The 25009-nt window shown below is 45.1% G+C and overlaps 1 protein-coding gene across 2 annotated transcripts in view; it reads right to left on the reverse strand.

Annotated features, from left to right (window-relative positions):
- The window catches only part of LOC124804808 (survival motor neuron protein), a 128686-nt gene that overhangs the window by 4109 nt on the left and 99568 nt on the right, over nt 1-25009 (reverse strand). For both annotated transcript variants that reach the window (XM_047265146.1, XM_047265145.1), the window contains exon 6: nt 6084-6207. In XM_047265146.1, the coding sequence (XP_047121102.1) occupies nt 6084-6207 (124 nt within the window). The remainder of the gene's footprint in view (nt 1-6083; nt 6208-25009) is intronic.

Here is a 25009-nt window from a genome sequence, read left to right on the forward strand (position 1 = left end):
CATTGGTGGAGGCAATTGATTTAATAATTTCTGTTTCTTTTTGTCTTTCATTTGTGTCCATTGGGATTTTCAGCATGCGATTAACCATTGTTCTGAAGAATGCTTTTTTATGTTGGTCTGGATGGCAAGAGGATTTGTGTATGGTAACATTGGTGGTTGTTGGCTTTCTGAAAATTTGGAATTTATGCTTCTGATTTTTATTTGAGATTGTTAGATCAAGATAGTTAATACCTTCTGGTGTTTCATGTTCTACTGTGAATTGGATTTTATTGTGTATTTTATTAAGTTCTTTGGCTAGATTATCTATTTCTTCTGTTGCTCCATTGAACAGAATGAGTGTGTCATCAACATAGCGTTTGTAATAAAGCAGCTTATCTTTTAGTTGTGTTTGGGACCTGAAAAAGTTATTTTCAAGGTTATTGATGTATATGTCTGCTAGCAGGCCTGCAAGACTACTACCCATTGCCAGTCCATCTTCCTGAATGTAAAACTTGTTGTTGAACAGGAAGTAGTTGTGTGACAATAAGAGTTCTAGGATCTCTATGAGTTCATAGATTTCTGCTCTCCCCATTGTCCCATGTTTCAGTAAGTTATTTCTTATTAAACTAATTGTTTCCTTGACGGGTATGTTTGTATATAGGTTTACTATGTCAAGAGATGCAAATTTAGCTGTGACTGGAATGAGGATATCTTTTATACTATTGATGAGCTCATAACTGTTTTTAATGGAGTAGTTATTTTCAAATACATATGCCTTGCGGATAATATCATTAAGTTTTTTGGTGATTATATAGCTTGGGCTATTGATAGAGTTCACAATGGGACGTATCGGACATTCTGGTTTGTGGATCTTAGGCTGTGATCTCAGTTTTGGTGCTGAAGGGTTCATCACTATACAGTGCTTTGCTTCTAATGGTGTCAACAAGAATTAGCAGTTTTTAAGTAACTTTTTAATTTTATCATTTGTTATTAATTTAAATATACAGGTCCTAGTCATACAGACAACCTCACCTCACTGCAGAACCAATAACTCTGTATTAGTGTTTCCTAGGGAGTCATGTAAAAAAAAAAAAAAAAAAAAAAAAAAAAAAAAAAAAAAAAAAAAAAAAAAAAAAAAAAAAAATTGCCTGTAACATACAAATAGAAATAACATAACAGATCACCTGAAATTTATTCTTGTATTAGTTTATTATTATTTTCTCTAGTGCTCTCATGTTATCAACATTCTAATGGAAAAACTTGCCCTTATATCGACTTTAACACATGTAAAGAACAACAAATTACATCTCTGTACAAAGTAGGCTTATGCCATATCTCTCTGTCAAGATCTTTGTTATAAGCAACAGTTGTAAAGCGCATGCTGGATGCTGGTAAAGTGTCACTGTTAAAGTGTGAACTAATATAGTTCGTGTGAAAGTGTTCTGGACATCAAAATGGAGGTAGACAGATACGAAAAAAGCCGCCTATACTGTCGCAGTAAGTAAAAACTAAATTTACATCGATATCGAAAGATAAAGTATAGTCATGGCGATACATTGAAGTGACCCATCTCTCTGCCATAGAACCAGCACCCAGCATTATGCTACTACCAGTAATGATGTAACTTCCCGGATTCTGCCGAAATCATCTGAAGATGAACCTGAAAGGGTTCGAAAACCGGTTAATGTAATAAAGCATTATTAATGAAAAAGTGACTGGTTGCAGTTGTGTATAATTTATTTACATTAATATACAGTCACGGTTCTAAAATATCCGTAATGGATAAGCATAATCTGTTGATACCACGCCAGGTAATTAGAACAATGCGCGAATTTCGGCAATGTAAACTTAAACTAACGAAAACAATCCTTGCAATAAGATTTAACAAAAAATGTCTCTCAGAAAACGTGACTCCAAATTATATCAGAATAAAAGTAATGAGTCAAAGTATGTCAGCCAAGATAGCAAAAGCACGATGTGAAATTATTTGGTTAAAAACTGAAATCAGGTCTCTTTACAAAAAGAAAGATCTGCTCAATTCAAAGCTGTATAGTATGCACTTAGAACTTAGCCATAAACTTGTTGCTCATGTCTTCATGGTCTTCCTAGATTATGTCAATATATATGTAAACAAAGAACGTATTATCATCTCACATAGACATGAGAAAAAGATAAATACTCTAATTTCAAAGAATGCAGTGAGTTCCCCCAGTATCTCTTCTGAAATGGAACATAAGTTTTTTGATAAAGTGATAAATACTACAGAAATATGCTTCAGTAGTAATGAATTAAAGCTGTTAAACAAAGGCCTTAAGCACAACATTGCCCCCTCACTAAATAAAAGCAACATTAAAGACCTCATAGTTAACACAAAAATTGCATGTACAGCAGCTAAACTAAAACACAATGAACAAAATGCTGTAGCTCATAAGGCAAACAACATCATTATGAGAAACATTCACCAGAACAAAATGTACAATAAGTTGAATACTGAACATAAGATATTATGTGACATAAATAAGAAACTTTCAGTTGAAAATGCCCTCATTGTCAGAGCAGACAAAGGTAACACAGCTGTTGTCATGTATGAATCAGACTATATTAGCAAAACTTGTGAATTCTTCAGAAAGAATAATATAAAGGAAATAGCACATGACCCTACTCCCAAATTCCATGATAAAATTAAAAAGTTACTTAAAAACTGCAAATTCTTGTTGACACCATTAGAAGCAAAGCACTGTATAGTGATGAACCCTTCAGCACCAAAACTGAGATCACAGCCTAAGATCCACAAACCAGAATGTCCGATACGTCCCATTGTGAACTCTATCAATAGCCCAAGCTATATAATCACCAAAAAACTTAATGATATTATCCGCAAGGCATATGTATTTGAAAATAACTACTCCATTAAAAACAGTTATGAGCTCATCAATAGTATAAAAGATATCCTCATTCCAGTCACAGCTAAATTTGCATCTCTTGACATAGTAAACCTATATACAAACATACCCGTCAAGGAAACAATTAGTTTAATAAGAAATAACTTACTGAAACATGGGACAATGGGGAGAGCAGAAATCTATGAACTCATAGAGATCCTAGAACTCTTATTGTCACACAACTACTTCCTGTTCAACAACAAGTTTTACATTCAGGAAGATGGACTGGCAATGGGTAGTAGTCTTGCAGGCCTGCTAGCAGACATATACATCAATAACCTTGAAAATAACTTTTTCAGGTCCCAAACACAACTAAAAGATAAGCTGCTTTATTACAAACGCTATGTTGATGACACACTCATTCTGTTCAATGGAGCAACAGAAGAAATAGATAATCTAGCCAAAGAACTTAATAAAATACACAATAAAATCCAATTCACAGTAGAACATGAAACACCAGAAGGTATTAACTATCTTGATCTAACAATCTCAAATAAAAATCAGAAGCATAAATTCCAAATTTTCAGAAAGCCAACAACCACCAATGTTACCATACACAAATCCTCTTGCCATCCAGACCAACATAAAAAAGCATTCTTCAGAACAATGGTTAATCGCATGCTGAAAATCCCAATGGACACAAATGAAAGACAAAAAGAAACAGAAATTATTAAATCAATTGCCTCCACCAATGGGTACAACCCTGCAATAATAGATAAACTGATCCATACAGCAAAACTAAATCAACCAACTGCTGAACAACCACCCACAAACAAGAAAACCACATTTGTTAGCCTGCCTTTCCTAGGGAAGATTTCTCACCAAATTGCCAACCTCTTCAAGACATACAACATAAAAATAAGTTTCTTCATCAACAACAAAGTACAAAATAAAATCATACACAGCACCAAAACCACTATACAAAAATATCAAAAGTCAGGTGTATACAAGCTCACTTGCAACTCATGTCCAAGCTTCTACATTGGACAAACTGGTAGAAGCTTCACAACAAGATTTAAAGAACACATGGATGCACTCCGTCTTAACAACCTGAACAAGTCCAGCTTTGCCTCACATCTTGCCCAACACAATCATTCTGCAAACAACATAGAACAGAATCTCCGAATACTACACTTTGCCAACAAAGGCACAATACTTGACCTTCTTGAAGAAATTGAAATATTTGTCTACACAAATACAGCACCTGACAACCTACTCAATGATCAAACTGAACTAAGAAACAAATTCTTCCTTCAGAACTTTGAAGATCTACTAGTTCAAAACAAGTAACCACCCAATAAATCCTACACCGGCTCCCCAAACCCCCCCCCCCCTCCCAATGACTCACCCCCTTCACCTTACATCCTAACCACAATGGTGTCAATGTAATATACTACCACACAATAAGACATGTACCATATCTCTAAATGTTAAAGCCCTACATTGCTAACATAAATCAGTACTCTATACATATTAATTCTAGCTGGAACAAACATAAGCTGCCTTTACCAATATCCCAGATCACCCTAATGTTAGAATAAAAATAAGTCAACAGTTAAAGAATCTTTTGTTCATGATTTTTAAAATATTAAATGTGCAGCCATTCAAACAGCTTTAATCCATTACAAACACTTTAACTCTTATACATATACCTTTAGTTAAAATAAACAAAATCTGCCCTTGATAATACTCCAGATCACGTTAACGTAACAACAGAAATAAGCCAACATTTCATCTGAAGATTTGTTATTAATTTAAATATACAGGTCCTAGTCATACAGACAACCTCACCTCACTGCAGAACCAATAACTCTGTATTAGTGTTTCCTAGGGAGTCATGTAAAAAAAAAAAAAAAAAAAAAAAAAAAAAAAAAAAAAAAAAAAAAAAAAAAAAAAAAAAAAAAAAAAAAAATTGCCTGTAACATACAAATAGAAATAACATAACAGATCACCTGAAATTTATTCTTGTATTAGTTTATTATTATTTTCTCTAGTGCTCTCATGTTATCAACATTCTAATGGAAAAACTTGCCCTTATATCGACTTTAACACATGTAAAGAACAACAAATTACATCTCTGTACAAAGTAGGCTTATGCCATATCTCTCTGTCAAGATCTTTGTTATAAGCAACAGTTGTAAAGCGCATGCTGGATGCTGGTAAAGTGTCACTGTTAAAGTGTGAACTAATATAGTTCGTGTGAAAGTGTTCTGGACATCAAAATGGAGGTAGACAGATACGAAAAAAGCCGCCTATACTGTCGCAGTAAGTAAAAACTAAATTTACATCGATATCGAAAGATAAAGTATAGTCATGGCGATACATTGAAGTGACCCATCTCTCTGCCATAGAACCAGCACCCAGCATTATGCTACTACCAGTAATGATGTAACTTCCCGGATTCTGCCGAAATCATCTGAAGATGAACCTGAAAGGGTTCGAAAACCGGTTAATGTAATAAAGCATTATTAATGAAAAAGTGACTGGTTGCAGTTGTGTATAATTTATTTACAAAAACACTTATAGCTGTCAAGAGTATTTTTAATGCATTTTAATGTACTTGTAGCCAGACCACTTTCTCCATACGAAATGTTCTCACAAATTACTGAAACCAAATAATATCATTACTTTGTTTTTATTCTCAGCCGGATATATAGCTCCTCTTTAATGTTTCTATGACCACACTAATCACTATGTGCTGTCAGGGTTTTGTTGTTAAACAAGCTATTATGGAACGATTCTTAAGCGCACCCTGAAATTATAACAGTTTTTTATTTCAAGAGCAAGAACAATGTAGCGGTTATCCCGAGTGAAGTTGCACACTAGAAGTGAATGTTCTTGACCATCTATTCTAAGATTCTAACGTCTAGATGTCTCCAGTAGGAACATATTCAATTCCATTATCTTTTTATTTTGATGTTAAGTTTTGATACTTTCTGCTTATCCTCAGCAAAATGCTTTGAGGAAGGGAAATTAAGTGTCATACTTATACACCTATCTGCCTATACACAGGGAGACAGTGTATCATGATACATCTGTAATTGTGGTACATTAAGACACATTGCATCAAAAGAACACTACTTATGAAGTTAAGATAAAGTAGTTAAGAAATCTTTCCTTGTAATGCTTAACTGACGATATATTTATACTTTTTACTATTACCTGTATGAAAACCACTCATATACCAGGACAACAGCATTGCAGATAGGGCTTCAGAATCTTCTTCTGGGAATTGTGATGTTATATGCGGAGGCGGAGGTGGTGGTATTGGCACACTCATTGGGTTCTGCAAAATATGTGGAATTCTATAGCTCCTATTTCTAAATGCATACATCACTTTTGATATGGAATCATACATTACAAGTACAATACAAGGGTGATTCAAATGAAAATCCAAGTTAAATAAAATTTTGAAAAATTGTGCGATGAGTTGGTAGACGGCAGCAATGCTTCTTGAGGTTCAGAAAGTGACAGACAGGTGGCGGAGTGATTCTACAATGCAGGACAAGGCAGCAGCATCCATAAGGTAGCTACCCCACTGTCATCATACACCACAACTGAGCAGCAATTTCTGTTGCATTTTTTGTGTAGTGAAAATGTCACATCAATTCATCGCAGAATGAGAGTGCAGTACGGTGCTTCATGCTTGTCATTGGAGCAAGTGTGCAAATGGAGTAGAAAGTTTAAAAGTAATAACTTCTGTGGAGGATGTTCCAAGATTAGGGCATGCTCACCGCATAGTGATGGACGAGAACATTGCATTAGCAGAGGAGCTTGCAAAAGAGAACATATGCATAAGTATGAAGGAAATAGCCATTCAAGTTTGAAGGTTAGTACTGGTTCAGAACAGAACATTGTTCACAATGTACTGCACCTCAATGCATTATCATCAAGATGGATGCCACATAAGCTGACTGCCAAACTGAAAGATCATCATCTTGATGCCAGTGAAGAACTTTTCGATCATTTCCTCAAAGATGATGCAAAAAATTGTTACTAGCAATAAGACTTGGGTCCACTATCACCAACCAGAAATGAAAAAATCAAGCAAGGAATGGTGCCAAGCCTCATTGTCAAAAAATCTGCATTCAACTGTATGCTGGAAAAAGTCATGGTCATTCTATTCTGGGATGCAAATGGAGTAATTGGTGAGCATTACGTGGATAGAGCAGTAACAATAACCAGTACTTCATATTCAGACATGCTGAAAAAACAACTTCACCCTGCAATCAGCAGTAAATGACAAAGGCTACCCACTTCAGGAGTCTTGCTTGCTACAGCATGACAATGCCCGATCGCAAACAGTCCATAAGATAGTAAAGATACTCAGGAAAATAAATTTGAATGTACAATACAGCCACCTCATTCACCAGACTTGTTCAGTGCACTTGCAAAGAATCAATGGGAGACACATTTCAGAAGTGACAAACAGGTGATGCTGGTTGGTTTGGAGTGAAAGGGACGAAACTGTGAGGTCATCAGTCTCTTCATTCATTAAGTAGAAAACCAGTAATAGTCCTCAAGGGAAGGAGGCAAAAGGCGAACTGGAAAGCCTACATGTAACTAACATAATAAAAACGGAGATAAAAGCCCATAAAAAAGGAAGCACAAATAGGTAAAAAAATCGGTGAAGATAAGGCATTATAACCAAGAAATGAAAGTTACTAAAAAGGTGGAAAGGGTAGAGGCCAGGCTGGGCCACTCACCATGTGCCACCAAAGTATCCCCCCCCCCCCTCCCCCCCCCCCTCCTTTCCCAGGAGGGAGGTGGGGGCGGGGGGGGGGCAGAGACGGACGTGGCGGGGTGGAAAGGGGTGCCCCACCAGCCCCTCAGGTGGTCAATGAAGCCCAAAAACCCCTACCTTACAGGAATGAATAGGAAACACCTTCAGCGGCAAAATTCAAGACCAGGTCAGCTGAGTTGGCATCCTCTGCTAGTACCAGAGAGAGAGTGTCAGGAAGATTGAGACGCCACCGCAAAGCGCCCAAATTAGGGTACTCTACGAGTAAGTGGGCCACATCAGGTGAGCTCTATACTGGCAGTGAGGGGGATCCTTACGTCTGAGAATGTATATTTGTTTTGTTTTGCTTTGCTTTGCTCTGCTTCACAAAAACAACTGGGGTCATACACACCCAAGTCCCAATGGAGATAACAGAAGACACCTAAAATCAGGCATGTGGAAAAAAGAGCTAAAAAAGACACCATACACAAACAGAAGTCCAAAACTAAAAATTAAATGGCCTTCGCCATATTGTTTTGGTGGATAAAAAGTAAAGTGCGGTCGACAGCCAGCACATCACTTGCTAAAACAGCTGATAACAGACAGCAAACCCAAGTGGCAACATAAACGGTTAAAAAAGGGGCATTCCACCAGGAAGTGGAGGTTAGTTAAAACTTTGGCACAATGTGCACTAAGTGGTGGGGTAGTGCCATTTAGCAAAGGACGATGGCTAAAAAGGCAGTGCCCAATACGCAGCCTAGTTAAAATGACCTCCCACTGGTGGGAGGGCCAAGAGGGGGTTGTCCAAGCTGCTGGGAGAGGCTCAATAAGCCAGAGCTTATTCCCGTGAAGGGAGGACCACTGAAGATGCGAAAGGGACACCACACAGACAGCAACACACAGATCATCAGGGGGAATTCAGGCACTCATGGGCTGAGGCACAACGACTGCAGCCTGAGCAGCAGCCTCATTTCCTGGCAGACTGACATGACCAGGAACCCACAGAAACATCACACTGGCTCCACCAAGAGTGAGCAAGTGACCGTTTTCCTGGGCCCACTGCACTAAGGGATGGACGGTGTACACAAAAGTGAGTCTGAGCAGAGGACACAATGGAAAAGGCTGTCGCCAGATGTTCTCCGTGGCCTGATACAGAGTGAAGAGCTCAGCTGTAAATACTGAGCAGTGCGCCGGAAGCCGATAACTAAAGAGACAGGTGCCAATGAAGAAGGTAGATCCGTCCCCCACAGACAGTACGAGAGCCATCAGTGTGTTAAAAGGTACTACACGAAGTTCCAAGCGAAGGTTGTGAAACTGTAGGCAACAGACCAAGGCTGGAGAAGTGTTCTTAGGAAGCGAATGAAGGCTGAGGTTAACATGGACGCTTCACAAAGCCAAGGTGGTGAAGGATTCAAACCCACCGTGACAGTTGCAGGTAGTGTGAAGTAAAGCCGCCACAGCAAGTGCCGAAAGCAGACTCCATGAGGTAACAGAGAAGAGGGATGAGCCCCATACTGATGATCACAGGAATCATGAAAGAAGGAGGCACAGGATGTGAGGCCATGTGTGGCAGACAAACTGTATGCATACCTGCTGAGGAGAAAGTCACAGTGGTAGGACAGTGGTAGTTCAACAGCTTCAGCACACAGACACTCAACCGGGCTAGTGTAAAAGGCGCCCGTGGCCAAACGGATACCATGACGGTAGATAGTGTTGGGACTGCGTAAGAAGGATGGATGTGCAGATGCATAAACAAAGCACCCATAGTCGAGTTTCAAATGGACAAGGGTGGTTCGATCAGCACCCCAGGAAAGACACGTAGGACATCGAGAAACTGTGTACAATGGGCTGTCAGGTAAGACACATGGGAGGACTGCGTCACCAGAAATTCATATGGATGGTTTCGTCAGTGAAAAAGAGAAAGCCATTGTCGATGCTCCAGGAGCAAAAACAATCAAGACATCGCTGGAGACGCTGCTCAGTGAGACAGGTCCATGCAGAACTGCAATAGATGGCAAAATCAACAACAAAAAGGGAACTGGAGACGTCCGGCAGGAGACAGGCTATTATACGGTTAATGGTGATAGTAAAGACGACATCGTTTTCCTGGATAAAGGTGTCCAACATTGCACGCGCACGCGCACCCCTTGGAAACTCCGTCATTTAAAAATGCCTGAAGGAAAGAGGGCAGGCGACCACAGAATCCCCATGTGTAAAGAGTACAGAGGATACCAGTTCTCCAGCAGGTGTCTTAGGCCTTCTCTGGATCAAAAAACACGGTTACAGACTGGGATTTCTGCAGTAAACCATTCATGACATGGATGCACAAAGTAACGAGATGGTCAACTGCAGAATGCCATGCTCAAAATCCACACTGTGCATTCATCAGTAAATTGCGAGACTCGAGCCACCATACCAGCCGGGCATGAATTGTACGTTACATCACCTTGCAAATGCAGCTGTAAGAGAGATGGGATGGTAGCTAAAAGGAAGGTTTTTGTCCTTACTGAGCTTAGGTATGGGTATGACGATGGTTTCACGACAGCGTCCAGAAAATGTGCCCTCTGCCCAGATGTGGTTGTACGCGTTAAGCAGGAAGTGCTTGCCCACAAGAGAAACATCTGAATGTGGATGGCGTCTGGCCCTAGGGCAGAGGATCCGGATGAATGGAGAGCATGATCTTGGTCCCTCATAGTAAAGGTGGCATTTTAGCACTCACGATTCAGAGAAGAGAAGGGTATCGCCCGAGCCATCTCTGCTCGTTTCTTATGGAAGAAGGCAGGGTGATAGTGGGAAGATCGAAATTTCTGCAAAATGGCGGCCCAAGGTGTGGGACATACCAATAGGGTTCACAACATCGTCTGCTACTGTCAGGCTGGAAATTGGGAAATGGCTCATGGTCCCAGAGAGCCGTCTGAGGTTGGTGCACATGACAGAGGACGGGGTGGAACTGTTAAAAGAACTAGTGAACCGTATGAGCAGCATGACACCCCCAAGAGATGGAATGCCGACCTCATGGGGAATATCAAAAGAATTGATAAGAAATTTGAAAGCTCAAAGTGGTCGTGAGGGCACAATTTCGTTTCCTGAAGGCAGAGTACAAGGGGACTCTGTGATGCTAAAAGCAGCCGTAAATCCTCTTTGTGGGACCAAAGGCCACAAATGTTCCAATGGAGGAGAGTCATGAGGAAGACACGTGGGCTGTCATCTCGGTGGTGGCAGAGTGACAGCCTGTGAAGAGTTGCTACTACAGGGCACAGAAGCAGGAGGATCCTGCTCCATGAGGTCCACAGAAGCATCAGCTTGCTCATGTGGTCGGTCTTTGGAGACCAACACTGTAAAACAGTTGGTGGTGCGTACCGGCGACATGGAGGCCAGTCGGGCTTAGGTATCATTTGGCGACACCGTAGGAGAGGATCTTCAAATTGGTGAAGGGGAAGACCATTTGCCTTTGGTGGACTTATTTGATCCTTTCTGATTAGAGGAAGACTCGGGTGTTGTTTGGCTGGAGGGATGGAGGAAGTTGGGTTGGTTTGTGGGATTAAAAGGACCAGACTGCTACGGTCATCGGCCCCTTGTTCCAAAAACTAAGAACACCCACAGAGAATAAAAACGATTAACAGAATAGATCACAGACGAGACAGAACAAGAGAAACTGAGACAAAGACAAGACAAAACGAACTAAACTCACACAGAGTGTGACGGTGGTTGGCCGACCATAGAATTAAAAAAGGAAAAGCCAACCACTTAGAAACACATTAAAAAATCAGTTTAAAATCGTAGGCCAACGGCCAGAATCAACACAAAACAATAAAATAAAACAGAAACACTCAGATTAAATGATAAAAAACCCCTGCCCGAATAAAATGTAAAACTAAGTCAGCCATAGCAGAGTCATCTGTCAAAAGGACAGGGAGCGAGTCAGGCAGTGCGAATGACTGCCTGAGCACAGCTAAAAGTGGACAGTCCAATAAAATGTGGACCACTGTCAAAACGGAGTCGCAGCGACAAAGGTGGGCCCTCACGTCGCAATAGGTGGCCGTGCGCCATCCATGTGTGCCCAATGCGCAGCTGGCATAGGACAACAGACTCCTTGCGAGAGACCTGCAAGGAGGAGCGCCACACACTGGTAGGCTCCTTGATGGCCCGAAGTTTGTTCCGTGAAGGCAGGACGCGCCATTCAGTGTCCCAAAGGTCTAGAATTTTGCTGCATAGGAACGCTCACAAATCTGTCTCTGGGACACCAATGTCCAGAGATGGTGTACTGGTGGCCTCTTTCACCAGGCGGTCAACATTCTCATTGCCGGGTATCCCAACATGGCCTGGAGTCCACACGAAGACCACAGAGCAGCCGCAACAGGCAAGAGTATGCAGGGACTCCTGGATATCCATCACCAGACGGGAACGAGGAAAACACTGGTCGAGAGCTCGTAAACCGCTCAGGGAATCGCTACAGATAACGAAGGACTCACCTGAGCAGGAGCGGAGATACTCTAGGGCACTAAAGATGGCGACCAGCTCAGCACTGTAAACGCTGCAGCGAGCCGGCAAGGAACGTTGTTCGGAATGGTCCCCTAGAGTTAGCGCATAACCGATATGACCAGCAACCATCGAACCGTCAGTGTAAACAATGCCAGAGCCCTGATACGTTGCGAGGATGGAAAGAAAGCGGCGGCGGAAAGCCTCCGGAGGGACTGAGTCCTTCGGGCCCTGTGCCAATTCCAGCTGAAGGCGAGGGCGAGGCACACACCACGGGGGTGTATGCAGAGGTGCCCGGAAAGGAGGCGGAAGAGGTAAAGCCCCAAGCCCGGAGAGAAGCTCTCGGATGCTGACTGCGATCATATAACCAGCCCTGGGCCTGCGTTCTGAAAGATGGACATGCAACTGTGGGAATAGTAGCCGACAGCTAGGATGCCCGTGCAAGCTGAAAACATGGGCAGCATAAGAAGCCAGCAAACGTTGGCGGCGTGATCGCAGTGGAGGGACACCCGCCTCCACAAGTATGCTGTCCACTGGGCTGGTCCGGAAAGCACCAGTGGCAAGGCGTATCCCACTATGGATGATTGGGTCCAGCACCCGCAACACAGATGGGGATGCTGAGCCATAAGCCAGGCTCTCATAATCCAGACGAGACTGGATTAACGCCTGGTAGAGCCGTAACAGGGTAGATCGGTCGGTGCACCAGCGGGTGTGGCTCAAGCATCTCAGAGCATTTAGATGCCGCCAACACGCCTGTTTAAGCTGCCGAATGTGAGGCAACCAAGTCAGCCGGGCATCAAAAACTACACCCAAAAACCTGTGGGTCTCCACCACAGCAAGACGTTCGTCAGCAAGATAAAGCCGCGGCTCAGGATGGACTGTTCGGCGCCGGCAGAAATGCATAACGCAGGTCTTGGTTGCCAAAAACTGAAAACCATGTCCCACAGTCGCACGTCCATCTTCCAGAACGCAGGCCCAGGGCTGGTTATACGATCGCGGTACGCGTCCGACAGCTTCTCTCCGGGCTTGTGGCTTTACCAGCCCAAGACTGCACCTTGCGGATAGCGCCCTGTAGCTGACGTTCAACAGCTGCAATGCCAGTAGAGCTGTAGTAAAGGCAGAAGTCGTCAGCATACAGGGAAGCGGAGACAGATTTCCCACCGCCGCAGCGAGCCCATTAATGGCTATTAAAAACAGACAGACACTTAAAACAGAACCCTGTGGCACACCGCTCTCCTGGACGTGGGAGGAACTATATGAGGCCGCGACTTGCATGCGGAAGGTATGATACGACAGAAAATTGTGGATAAAAATCGGCAGAGGACCCCGAAGACCCCATCCATGAAGCGTAGAAAGGATGTGATGACGCCATGTCATATCATACGCCTTCCGCATGTCGAAAAAGACAGCGACCAGGTGCTGACGGCGGGCAAAGGCAGTACGGATGGCCGACTCCAGGCTCACCAGATTGTCGGTGGCGGAGCGGCCTCTACGGAACCCACCCCGAGACGGAGTCAGAAGGCCCCGAGACTCCAGTACCCAATTCAAGCGCCGGCTCACCATCCGTTCGAGAAGCTTGCAAAGAACGTTGGTGAGGCTAATGGGGCGGTAGCTGTCCACCTCCAAAGGGCTCTTGCCTGGTTTCAAAACGGGGATGACAATGCTTTCCCGCCATTGCGACGGAAACTCACCCTCGACCCAGAGATGGTTGTAAAGGTCGAGAAGGCGTCGCTTGCAGTCCACTGAAAGGCGTTTCAGCATCTGACAGTGGATGCGATCTGGCCCAGGAGCGGTATCAGGGCAAGTGGCAAGGGCACTGTGAAATTCCCACTCACTGAATGGAGCATTGTAGGATTCAGAATGGTGGGTGCGAAAAGAAAGGCTCCGACGTTCCAGCCGCTCTTTAATGGAGCGGAAGGCCAGTGGGTAATTGGAAGAAGCGGAACTAAGAGCAAAATGCTCTGCCAAGCTGTTGGCAATTTCGTCGGAGTCTGTACAAACTGCTCCATTCAGTGAGAGTGCAGGGACGCTGACAGGGGTCCGATAGCCATAGAGGTGTCTGATCTTGGCCCAGACCTGTGATGGAGAGACATGGCGGCCAATGGTGGACACATACCGCTCCCAGCACTCCTGCTTGCTTTGGCGGATAAGGCGGCGGGCCCGCGCACGCAGCCGTTTGAAGGTGATGAGGTGTTCAGTGCAGGGATGTCGCTTGTGACGGTGGAGCGCCCGCCGGCAATCTTTAATCGCTGCAGCGATCTCAGGCGACCACCAAGGCACAGTCCGCCGCCGAGGGGACCTAGAGGAACGGGGAATGGCAGATTCGGCGGCAGTAACGATGCCGGTGGTGACCGATTGAACCACCGCATCAATGTCATCAGTAGAGAGAGGCTCAATAGCGGCAGTGGAGGAGAACAAGTCCCAGTCAGCCTTATTCATAGCCCATCTGCTAGGGCGCCCAGAAGAGTGACGCTGTGGTAGTGACAGAAAGATCGGAAAGTGGTCACTACCACACAGGTCGTCATGCTCACTCCATTGGACAGACGGTAAGAGGCTAGGGCTACAGATTGAAAGGTCAATGGCGGAGTATGTGCCATGCGCCACACTGAAGTGTGTGAAGGCACCATCATTTAAAATCGAGAGATCGGGCTGCGACAATAAATGCTCAACGTGGCGCTTCGACCTGTTGCCACTGAACCACCCCACAGAGGGTTATGGGCGTTGAAGTCGCCCAGTAGCAAGAAATGTGGCGGCAATTGGGCTATCAGTGCAGCCAGGACATGCTGCGAGACATCACCATCCGGTGGAAGGTAAAGACTGCAGGCGGTAACAGCCTGTGGCGTCCACACCCGAACAGCGACAGCCTCTAAAGGTGTTTTAGAGAGGGACAGACTCGCTGTGCAGAGTGTGAAGGACAGAGGCAGACGCCACCAGACACCCTTTCATAAGCTGCCCGGTTCTGATAATAACCCCGATAGCCACGGAGGGTGGGGGTTCGCATTGCTGGAAACCAAGTTTCCTGAAGAGCAATGCAGAAGAAAGGGTGAAGGCTGATAAGTTGTTGGAGCTCAGCTAGATGGTGGAAAAAACCGCTGCAGTTCCATTGGAGGATGGTATTGTCCATGTCTGAGAAAGGTGCGACGGGACTTGGAAGGCAGATTACGCCGCTGGGTCACCTGATGCCTCCAATTCAGCACCGGTGCTAGCGCTATCCATGGCGTCTGAGGGACCGGCGAGATCGAGGTCCTCAGCGGACGCCAGAATCTCCACCTTGTCCTCAGACGCAGAGCTTGTAGGAAGCGGTGGGATGGGTGCCACCGCAATGTCGTTAGCCTTGGGGACTTTCTTCTTCTTCTTCTTCTTCTTCTTTTTCTCTCGCTGTGCCTTCGGTGGTTCAGGCTGGGAGGGCTTCACTGGGTCAGTCTCAGGGCAGACGACGACCGTGAGGCCCTACGACCAAGGACCGGTGGTTGTTTGAGCCACTTGCAGCTGTCTGCTTTTGTACCGGTCGGAACTTGCGAAGGGAGGTCCCCAAGGGACCCCTTCCTGGCGAGAGGAGCCGAAGAAGACTTACACTTCTCTGACTGGGAAGGGGGAACTGATGTACCCGATGGTTTGGGGGGGGGGGGGGGGGGGGGGGGTGTTGCCCCTGAAGTAGATGGAGCAGGAGCAACAGGGAGTTTAGTGCCCCCAACCATCAAGGGGGCAGGTGTGGGCCTTCGACTCTGAGAGCTGACTGGAGCTGATCGAACTGTAGCAGGAGTGACAGTTGCGGCATAAGAAGATGTCATATGCACTGGATGAAGCCGATCATATTTCCGCTTCGCCTCAGTTACGTCAGTCGGTCGAGGGTCTTGATTTCCATAATTTTCCACTCCTCCTGCAGAATCAGACAGTCCGGCGGGCAAGGCGGATGGTGCTCACCACAGTTCACACAGATTGGAGGCGGGGCACAGGGACGATCAGGATGGGACGGTCGACCACAATCGCGACATATGAGGTCGGAAGCACAGTGTGAAGACATATGGCCGAACTTCCAACACTTGAAGTACCGCATCGGGGGAGGGATATATGGCTTGACATCACAACGGTACACCATCACCTTGACCTTCTCAGGTAACGTGTCACCCTTGAAGGCCAGGATGAAGGCACCGGTGGCAACTTGATGATCCCTCGGACCCCGGTGGACGCGCCGGACGAAATGGACACCTCGTCGCTCCAAGTTGGCGCGCAGCTCGTCATTGGACTGTAAAAGGAGAGCCCTGTGGAAGATAATGCCGTGGACCATATTCAGACTTTTATGGGGCGTGATAGTTACGGAGACATCTCCCAGCTTATTACAAGCGAGCAAGGCCCGCGACTGGGCGGAGGATGCCGTTTTTATCAACACCGATCCGGACTGCATCTTGGACAAGCCCTCCACCTCCCCAAACTTGTCCTCTAAATGCTCTACAAAGAATTGAGGCTTCACAGATATAAAGGATTCCCCATCAGCTCTGGTACAGACAAGATACCTGGGCGAATACGTCTCACATTCATTCAATGCCTTTCGTTCCTCCCATGGTGTGGCGAGGGAGGGGAACGATTTGGGGTCATAAACGTTACCTTTAAAATAGGCCCTCGAACGCTTAGAGACTGCTGGTGGCTGGCCACCAGCAAGAGAAGATGTGCCACGCTTCATTGCGTGTCATCCACCCTGATGCCACCTACTCCGACCAAGGGCCCTCCCCACGGGCGCCACCCAGCCACAGCAAAAGCCACCTGGCAGGATGGCCATTGCCGGGAGTCCCGATGCCCCAGGGAGATGGGCATCTACTCCTTGGCATACGTGGGGAGTTAACGGCGCAGGCATCAGTAGAGCGATCCCTGTGTTGTCAGGGGGCAACAACCAACAGGGTACATGTCGGCCCCACCACAACGGACTGGCTACCGTGCTGGATGTTAGGTGACATGTGGTCCATGGTCGCCGTCAGTGCAGAAAATGGACCTGCACATTGCTTGGCAGAAAGTGCACGCAGGAGCGTATCCATGCCCAAGCGATGGAGAGCGGGCAGGACTGCAATGCAACGACGAATAAGATGGCGAAAGTTCTCAACGCAAGATGGACACAATGCACCAAGTAAGGCGCCCTTCCCCAATTGGCTCGCTCTTCGGAAAAATTTTGAGATATGGAGGTCAAACCCGACAGGGGACCATCACATAAGACCGAAACGTTTGAGACTCCTTTTAGTCGCCTCTTACGACAGGCAGGAATACTGCGGGCCTATTCTAACCCCCGAACCCGCAGGGGGAGATGGAGGAAGTCTTCACAGAAGTACTGCTCCTGTCCTTTCCAGCCTACTGGTTTTGTAGCTGGTGGCTTCACCCCTTGAGGCGAGAGTTTGACGACTTGTTGCACAGTTGGACGGGGTGATGGTGATGCTATCTTGACACTGGGCAATTTCACAACCTCAGAGCTGAATTGGAGATCGTATGTCTGTGTGGTCATGTCCTTCATGGAGCGAAGGGGTAACAAGAACAGAACTATAAGCGCAAGACAGGAGAATGCCGGGTTTGCGACTAGCCAGTAACATGTGGGCGACTGAGTAAGGTACTTTTTCCTTCACCCAGATCTCTCGGACAGCCCACTCATCAAGATACACGAGACAATCCTGAGAGGTGGCGGCATGGCTGTCATTGCAGCTGACAGTGGGGTGGAGGAGGCGGACAATTGCCCTCGCGCGCATCCCTACCAAGGTTACCCATTTGGCTGGTTCATTACACAATGGATGCCAATGACACCCTGATCAGAAAGGCAAGACTGGATTTTGGCCTCGGTTAGAAAGCCTAGCAGCCTGGTGTAAATTATACCAAGGGAAGAATTCAAAGTTCTATAGGCCTCGGCACGAACAGGGTAGCCGTGAAGAAGAGAGGCAGCAAGGAGTAGTTGTGCTTGAGAACCAGATGAAGTCTCCAAAAGCAAAGTGCTATTCTGTAAATGACAGCAGGATTTCATGGGCCACGAATTGCATCAACACCTTTCTGAAAAATCAATGGATTTATTGTGGCGAAGGACTAACTGTCTTCAGTACATGAGGAACTATGGTGCAGCGGGAAGGGTCTATGAATCAATAGCCTCATTATGTTTACATTTCATAGATGTTGAGTGGGAAAATGATTTGGTCATTGTGAGGAAATCTCCCATGATCGCCAGCATCTCCGATGGCTCCTTCCAACTGGGGGGTCCCTTCATAAGGGAGTGCACTGGCCTTAGGTGATTATTCATACCTCTGGTCACACCACCTGAACACCTGACAGAGAGACCAATCAGCAATTTGGGAAGGTTGCAGTTCAGGCAATCATGCCTCCCTGGGCCTGGCCTGTAACAGGGGTACGTGCGAACCCTACCTGTCAACCCAGGGCTGGGAATTACGTGTTACCCAGTCACCTGTTACGCTTCAGACGCATGCGCCAGCCTTCAGGAGCGCACAGGGAGGAAGAAGAAAAAGAGGAACCTCAAATGCCAAAGCGTAGAAATGAGAGAAGGGAAACAAAGGAAGGAAAAGGGGACAAAAAAAACAAAGGTGAGACTGTTTTTACGTCAGCAACAGACAATGCAGAACATTCCCAATAACACCGAACACATGTTCCCCAAGGGATACACATGCTTCACGGAAGGGGAAAAAATGCTGGCTAGGGCCCCATGATAGCCAAGCACTAACCCACCAAAGAGTGGTGAGCCACCGGGGGGAAGAAGGGGGGGGGGGGTTGAGGATGTGGTCATTGGCCAGCCAAGGGTGGCCAATGCACCATCTGTAAAGGACGGCAGATTCCCTGCGAGAAGCATGCAAGGAAGACTGCCACATGATCATGGTCTCTTAAATGGTCCTCTGTTTGGGGAGATCAAGGCAGACTAATCTGGGGACGGGGTGGGAAGGATCCCAAGAAAGAGGGGAAGGCTTGGTTGGCTGCCATTGTATGCTAAAAAGCCGCACCAATATTGCCTTGTGATGGATGACAGAAGAGGTGAACCCATCCCAGACAGCATTACAGAGAACCCAACTGGACGGGCGTTCGGGGGAGCAGTGCTGAGGGAGGGACAGGAAGATCGAGAAGTGGTCACTACCACATGTCATCATGGACCCTCCAGTGGATAGATCGTAGAAGACCAGAACTGCAAAAGAAAATATCAATGGCTGAATAAGTTCTATGTGCTACAATGAAGTGTGCGGGGGCATCTGAGTTCAAGAGGTAAATATCGAACTGCATCAGTAATGTTTCAATGTCTTTACCACGGCCAGTGATCAATGTCCCACCCCACAAAAGGTTATGGGCATTGAAGTCACCCAAGGCTAGGAAAGATGGGGGAGCTGGGAGATTAATGGAGACAGTACATCACAGGACACCGCATCATCAGAAGGGAGATAACATTACAGATGGTAAAAACCTGATGTCCCCATACCCTAACAGCCACAGTCTCCAATGACGCATCAAGAGGCACGAGGTCACTGTATATGATATCAAACTCTGTTTGATATCATCTCATAGTCAGTACAATTATTAAAATTACCTCGGTAGCCACAAAGGGCAGGGGTCCCAGTTGCTGGAGACTGTTTCCTGGATGGCAATACAGAATGCACTGTACATGCTGAAAGGCTGTCCTAGCTCAGCCAGGTGGTGGAATAACCCATCATAATTCCACTGGAGGATCAGACTGACAGGAAAGGGGGGGGGGGAGCAGGTATGACGCAGGCTCATATGGTGTTGCCAGTTGAGATTTGAGATGTCAGGGAACCACTGCACGTGGGTGATCTGGTACCTCAGGGGCCACGGGGATCTCCACCTTGGGCACAGAAGGAGTACATGCACAGTCTGGTGACATGGGGGACCCCAGACTTTCCTTTGTCTTGGGAGGACTTTTTTTTATCCTTTTCCTCCTCCTCCCTGTACAAGGACTGAGAATGTTTCCCTGAATGGGTATCAGGGACATAGTAAGGACAAGAAGTCCAACAGCCCGCAGTCTGGGGGTTCCTTCAACCACTGGCTGCTGTGACTGTGGACCAGCAGGAACTATGGAAGGAAGAGTTCCGAGGGACCTCTTCCCACTGAAGCCGGAGGATGCTGAGGCACCTCCAGCTGGAGGATGGAGAACAGTGTCCCTGGCCAATGCTTCCGAAGTGGGTGCGGTGGAAGCATCAGAAGGGGCTCCAATCACCTGGAGAGGGGGGGAAGGGAGGGGGGGGGGGTTGCAGGTATTTGTGGGTGGCTCTCAGGGCTCACTGTAAGAGGTGCAACAGAGGGAAGCACCATTGACAGAAGGCAATGACGTTGCAGCTGTACTGTAAGATTTTATCATTTGTATGGGATTGGGAAGCGCATAGTTTTCTCCTTGCCTCTTTATATGTAAGCTTACTCAAGGGATTATAATCTTGGATTTTCATTTCACTCTTAAAAATGGAGCTATCTGGTGAACAGCGAGAATGGAGCTTGCCACAGTTTACACTGATGTGGAGAGGAGCACAAGGAACATTCACGTGTAGAGGATGTTCACAATCCCTCCAGACAAGAGTGGCAGTGCAATGGGAAGACTTATGTCAGAACTTCAGATGCCTGCAGCACTTCATAGGAGGAGGAACGTAGGGTTTCAAATCACACCTGTGAACCACAACCTTGACCTTCTCAGGCAATGTATCACTGTCAAAGGCTGTGGTAGCAATTTGTTTTCATTTGGTTCTCTATGGATATGATGGATGAAGTGCACACCCCATTGCTCGAAGTTGGCCCAAAGATCATCAACAGATTGCAAAAGGAGATCACAGTGAAAGGTGACACCTTGGAGCATACTGAGATTCTTTGGGGAAATGACAGTCATGGGAATTTCACCCAACTTTTCACAATAGAGCAGCACTTTTGACTGGGCAGGATATAACTGTCTTCATCTTAGATATGGCTGTAACTTCACTGTATCTGCCCTTAACGTGTTCAACAAAAAATAAAGGCTTTGTGGCCAAAAAGGTGTCACTGTTGGTCCTGGCACAGACCAAGTATGCGGGGGGGGGGGGGGGGGGGGGGGGGGGGATTTTGCTCCTTGTTGTCTAGTCCTGTGTTGCTCCCATGGTGTGGCCAGGGAGAGGGACACATTGGAATTGTACTTAGTGGCATCATACGAGGTCATTCCAAGTGAAGAGATTGCTGGGTCTGTGCGACCACCATCAGGAGAAAGTTTAAGTTGCTTCATGAGTGAACTATCTGCCATGATGTCACCCTCTGTACAGGGGCTCTCCCCATGGATGCCACCCAGCCACAGCAATGGTTACCTGGACAGCAAGCCGTTGCCGGAAGTCCCTGTGCCCCAGTCATGATGGGCACATACTCCATGGTGTACATGGAGAGTATGTAGTGCAGGTACCAACAGTGTGATCCCCGCATGGTCAGGGAGCCACCACCGTGCAGGTGCTTGATGACGACAGCCCCCCTCCCACCACTCCCACCAACAGGTTGGCTACTGTGCTAGATTTTGGAATACAACAGGAAGCAAGGGTGCCAGCATGGAAATGTGCAGAGGTGGAGCATACACCACAGTGAGCAACCTTCCCTGCACAACAGTTTTCTGTAAAATTGGGAAAAGATAGTGCCGATAGTGGAACAAGAAAACAAAACTAAAACAAGTCCAGGCAGGGTCTGCACCAAAAGGACCATCCAACAAAGTCAGAGGAGGTAAGAGGAAGTTTAAGTGTAGGTTTGCAGCATAGAAATAGGAGCAGAGCTACAAAAGCTGGGCCGCTGAGGTAACCTATTACATACTCACCACAGAATGGTAGGCCCCTTGGGGGATGAAGGAGTGAAAAATGCAGTTCCTGACTGGCTACACAGATGACCAAAAGAATTATTTCATCATGGTATGTATGCACTTACAAAGCAGTGGAATATGTCCATTTAATGTCAGGGAGACTGTCTAAAAGGACATATAAATTTCTGGTTTAATGTTACTATTGAAAATATTATAGCACTTACAGTATTCAATTGAATCACTTTCATCCTTAAGGCCAAAGTGGAAGTGTTCCATTGTGTTTCCACATTAACAACTTGTTTAATGAGAGCAAAATGTTTTATTTACCACAAAGTAAGTAGTGTATTTGTACATAAAACTTAAGATAACATGTAAAATATACGTTTAGAAGAAAACCTGAAAGACATTAGCATATATATCTAAAAACAAAGATGATGTGACTTACCAAACGAAAGTGCTGGCAGGTCGATAGACACACAAACAAACACAAACATACACACAAAATTCAAGCTTTCGCAACCAACAGTTGCTTCATCAGGAAAGAGGGAAGGAGAGGGAAAGACGAAAGGATGTGGGTTTTAAGTGAGAGGGTAAGGAGTCATTCCAATCCCGGGAGCGGAAAGACTTACCTTAGGGGGGAAAAAAGGACAGGTACACACTCGCACACGCACACATATCCACCGCACATATACAGACACAAGCAGACATTTGTAAAGGCAAAGAGTTTGGACAGAGATGTCAGTTGAGGCGGAAGTACAGAGGCAAAGATGATGTTGAATGACAGGTGAGGTATGAGCGGCGGCAACTTCAAATTAGCGGAGGTTGAGGCCTGGTGGGTAACTGGAAAAGAGGATATACTGAAGGGCAAGTTCCCATCTCCGGAGTTCTCACAGGTTGGTGTTAGTGGGAAGCATCCAGATAACCCGTCGGTGTAACACTGTGCCAAGATGTGCTGGCCGTGCACCAAGGCATGTTTAGCCACAGGGTGATCCTCATTACCAACAAACACTGTCTGCCTGTGTCCATTCATGCAAATGGACAGTTTGTTGCTGGTCATTCCCACAGCGTAGGCAGGTCAGTTGGTAAATCACGTGGGTGCTTTCACACGTGGCTCTGCCTTTGATCGTGTACACCTTCCAGGTTACAGGACTGGAGTAGGTGGTGGTGGGAGGGTGCATGGGACTGGTTTTACACCGGGGGCAGTTACAAGGGTAGGAGCCAGCGGGTAGGGAAGGTGGTTTGGGGATTTCATAGGGATGAACCAAGAGGTTACGAAGGTTAGGTGGACGGCAGAAAGATACTCTTGGTGGAGTGGGGAGGAGGATTTCATGAAGGATGGATCTCATTTCAGGGCAGGATTTGAGGAAGTTGTATCCCTGCTGGAGAGTTTTTTTTATATATATATATATATATATATATATATATATATATATATATATATAAAAAGTAGTGACATCGTACATATCTTTGATACCTTAGGTCAACATTATGAGCTGTTCAAAGCAGTAGTAAGCTCAGCTAGCAAAAAAAAGGGAAATTAGTATTAGTGTATCTCACAAGTCAACAGTTTTGGGGAAGGAGTAGTGAGAACTGAGGCTTCAGAGATGAGAGAGAATACATACATATGGACCATTTTTAACAAATCAGGAATGAACAATAAGGGTTGCAGAACTTTCGACAAACTTCCAAAATTACAAGAGACATTCAACAATTAAAGAGGCAAATTCATGTAAAAAAATATTTTTACAAAATGAGACTTACTACTTCCCAACATAATCCCCACCAATATTAATACACTTTTCCCACCAATGAACGAGTTACCTTAAACCTGATGTACAAAGTCTTTATACGTCTATCCTTGCAATAAATATCCTTGTAATAAATGGTTACTAGGACTTCAGCTGTTCAATATGAAATGAAAATTTAAACACTTGCATCTCTCTCTTTTGCCTTTAATTTATTTACACAACTAATTTTGGTGTTCCACTACACAATCTTGACCAACATAAATTAGCAGGAATCCAATTTCGTGTGCACACATAACAGGAGCCAATAATAAGCAACGTCCATAGATCTCTACAGGACACTATCCCTTCGTTCATCAACCAATGATGGTGAAGACAACAGTCTGGTTTGAATGTTGTCATGAGAGTTTTTGGTTGATGACAAGGGCACTGGCTTACAAAAAAAATATTTGGGGGGGGGGGGGGCATACTGCGGGTCTTCCCATGAAATTTTCGAAATTTTAGATGAAAAATAGTGAGTTTTAAAGTTTAAGCACTTTAGAGTCATATGATCAACATTAGAACGAAAACTGGACTCTCAATAACTCGACAAGCCTGACATTTTTTGGCTTTGAAAAAAGAAAAAACAAACACGTGCAGTATTTTCGTAAAAAGCAAATTTAATTTACAGCAGTAATCATGCTTATAGACTATACAGAGGTGTGAGTATATAGCTCTGAAAAGACTGAAATTATATTTAAATAAATCCTAAACTATCATTAAAAGAATAAAACATAAAATATTGCTGTCGCACAGTAATAGCATGTTAATAGGTGAACAGTAATAGCACTTTAATAGGTGAAATAGCAAATTTAACCTTACTTTGAATAAGGCTCAGGGTTCATTAAATAAAAACAATATCTTCTCAAGGGTAATGCTTTAATACAGTTAATAAAGTTAATACAGTATGCTTAATACTTTCAGTCAAAAAGTATGTAAATAGCAGGTTATAACTGGGCCTTACACTCTAAAAATATTTAAGTATTTGGAAATAACTTTTATAGTAATATGGTAATACAATACTAAGCTAGTACTAATATTTCGAAACTGAAAATTTAACATTATGTATGTATGTATTTAATTCACCATTTTATAAAGATTTTTAATATTACTCTAAATGCCATTATTAGGGCTACAGTGTCTGTAGAAAGGTGCAAATGTCAACCGTCTGACTGGATTACTGAGTATGAAGTAGTTTATGACTGGTTGGATATCCAATTCATCCAAAACATCTCTGTGGGCATTAAGAACAGCGAAGTTGTTCAATTGCTTCTGTCCCATTGTTGATCAGAGATATGATTCAGACGTCTAAGGGCACTAAATGACCATTCTGCTG

This window comes from Schistocerca piceifrons, chromosome 7 (assembly GCF_021461385.2).
Source record: "Schistocerca piceifrons isolate TAMUIC-IGC-003096 chromosome 7, iqSchPice1.1, whole genome shotgun sequence".
Lineage (NCBI taxonomy): Eukaryota > Metazoa > Arthropoda > Insecta > Orthoptera > Acrididae > Schistocerca > Schistocerca piceifrons.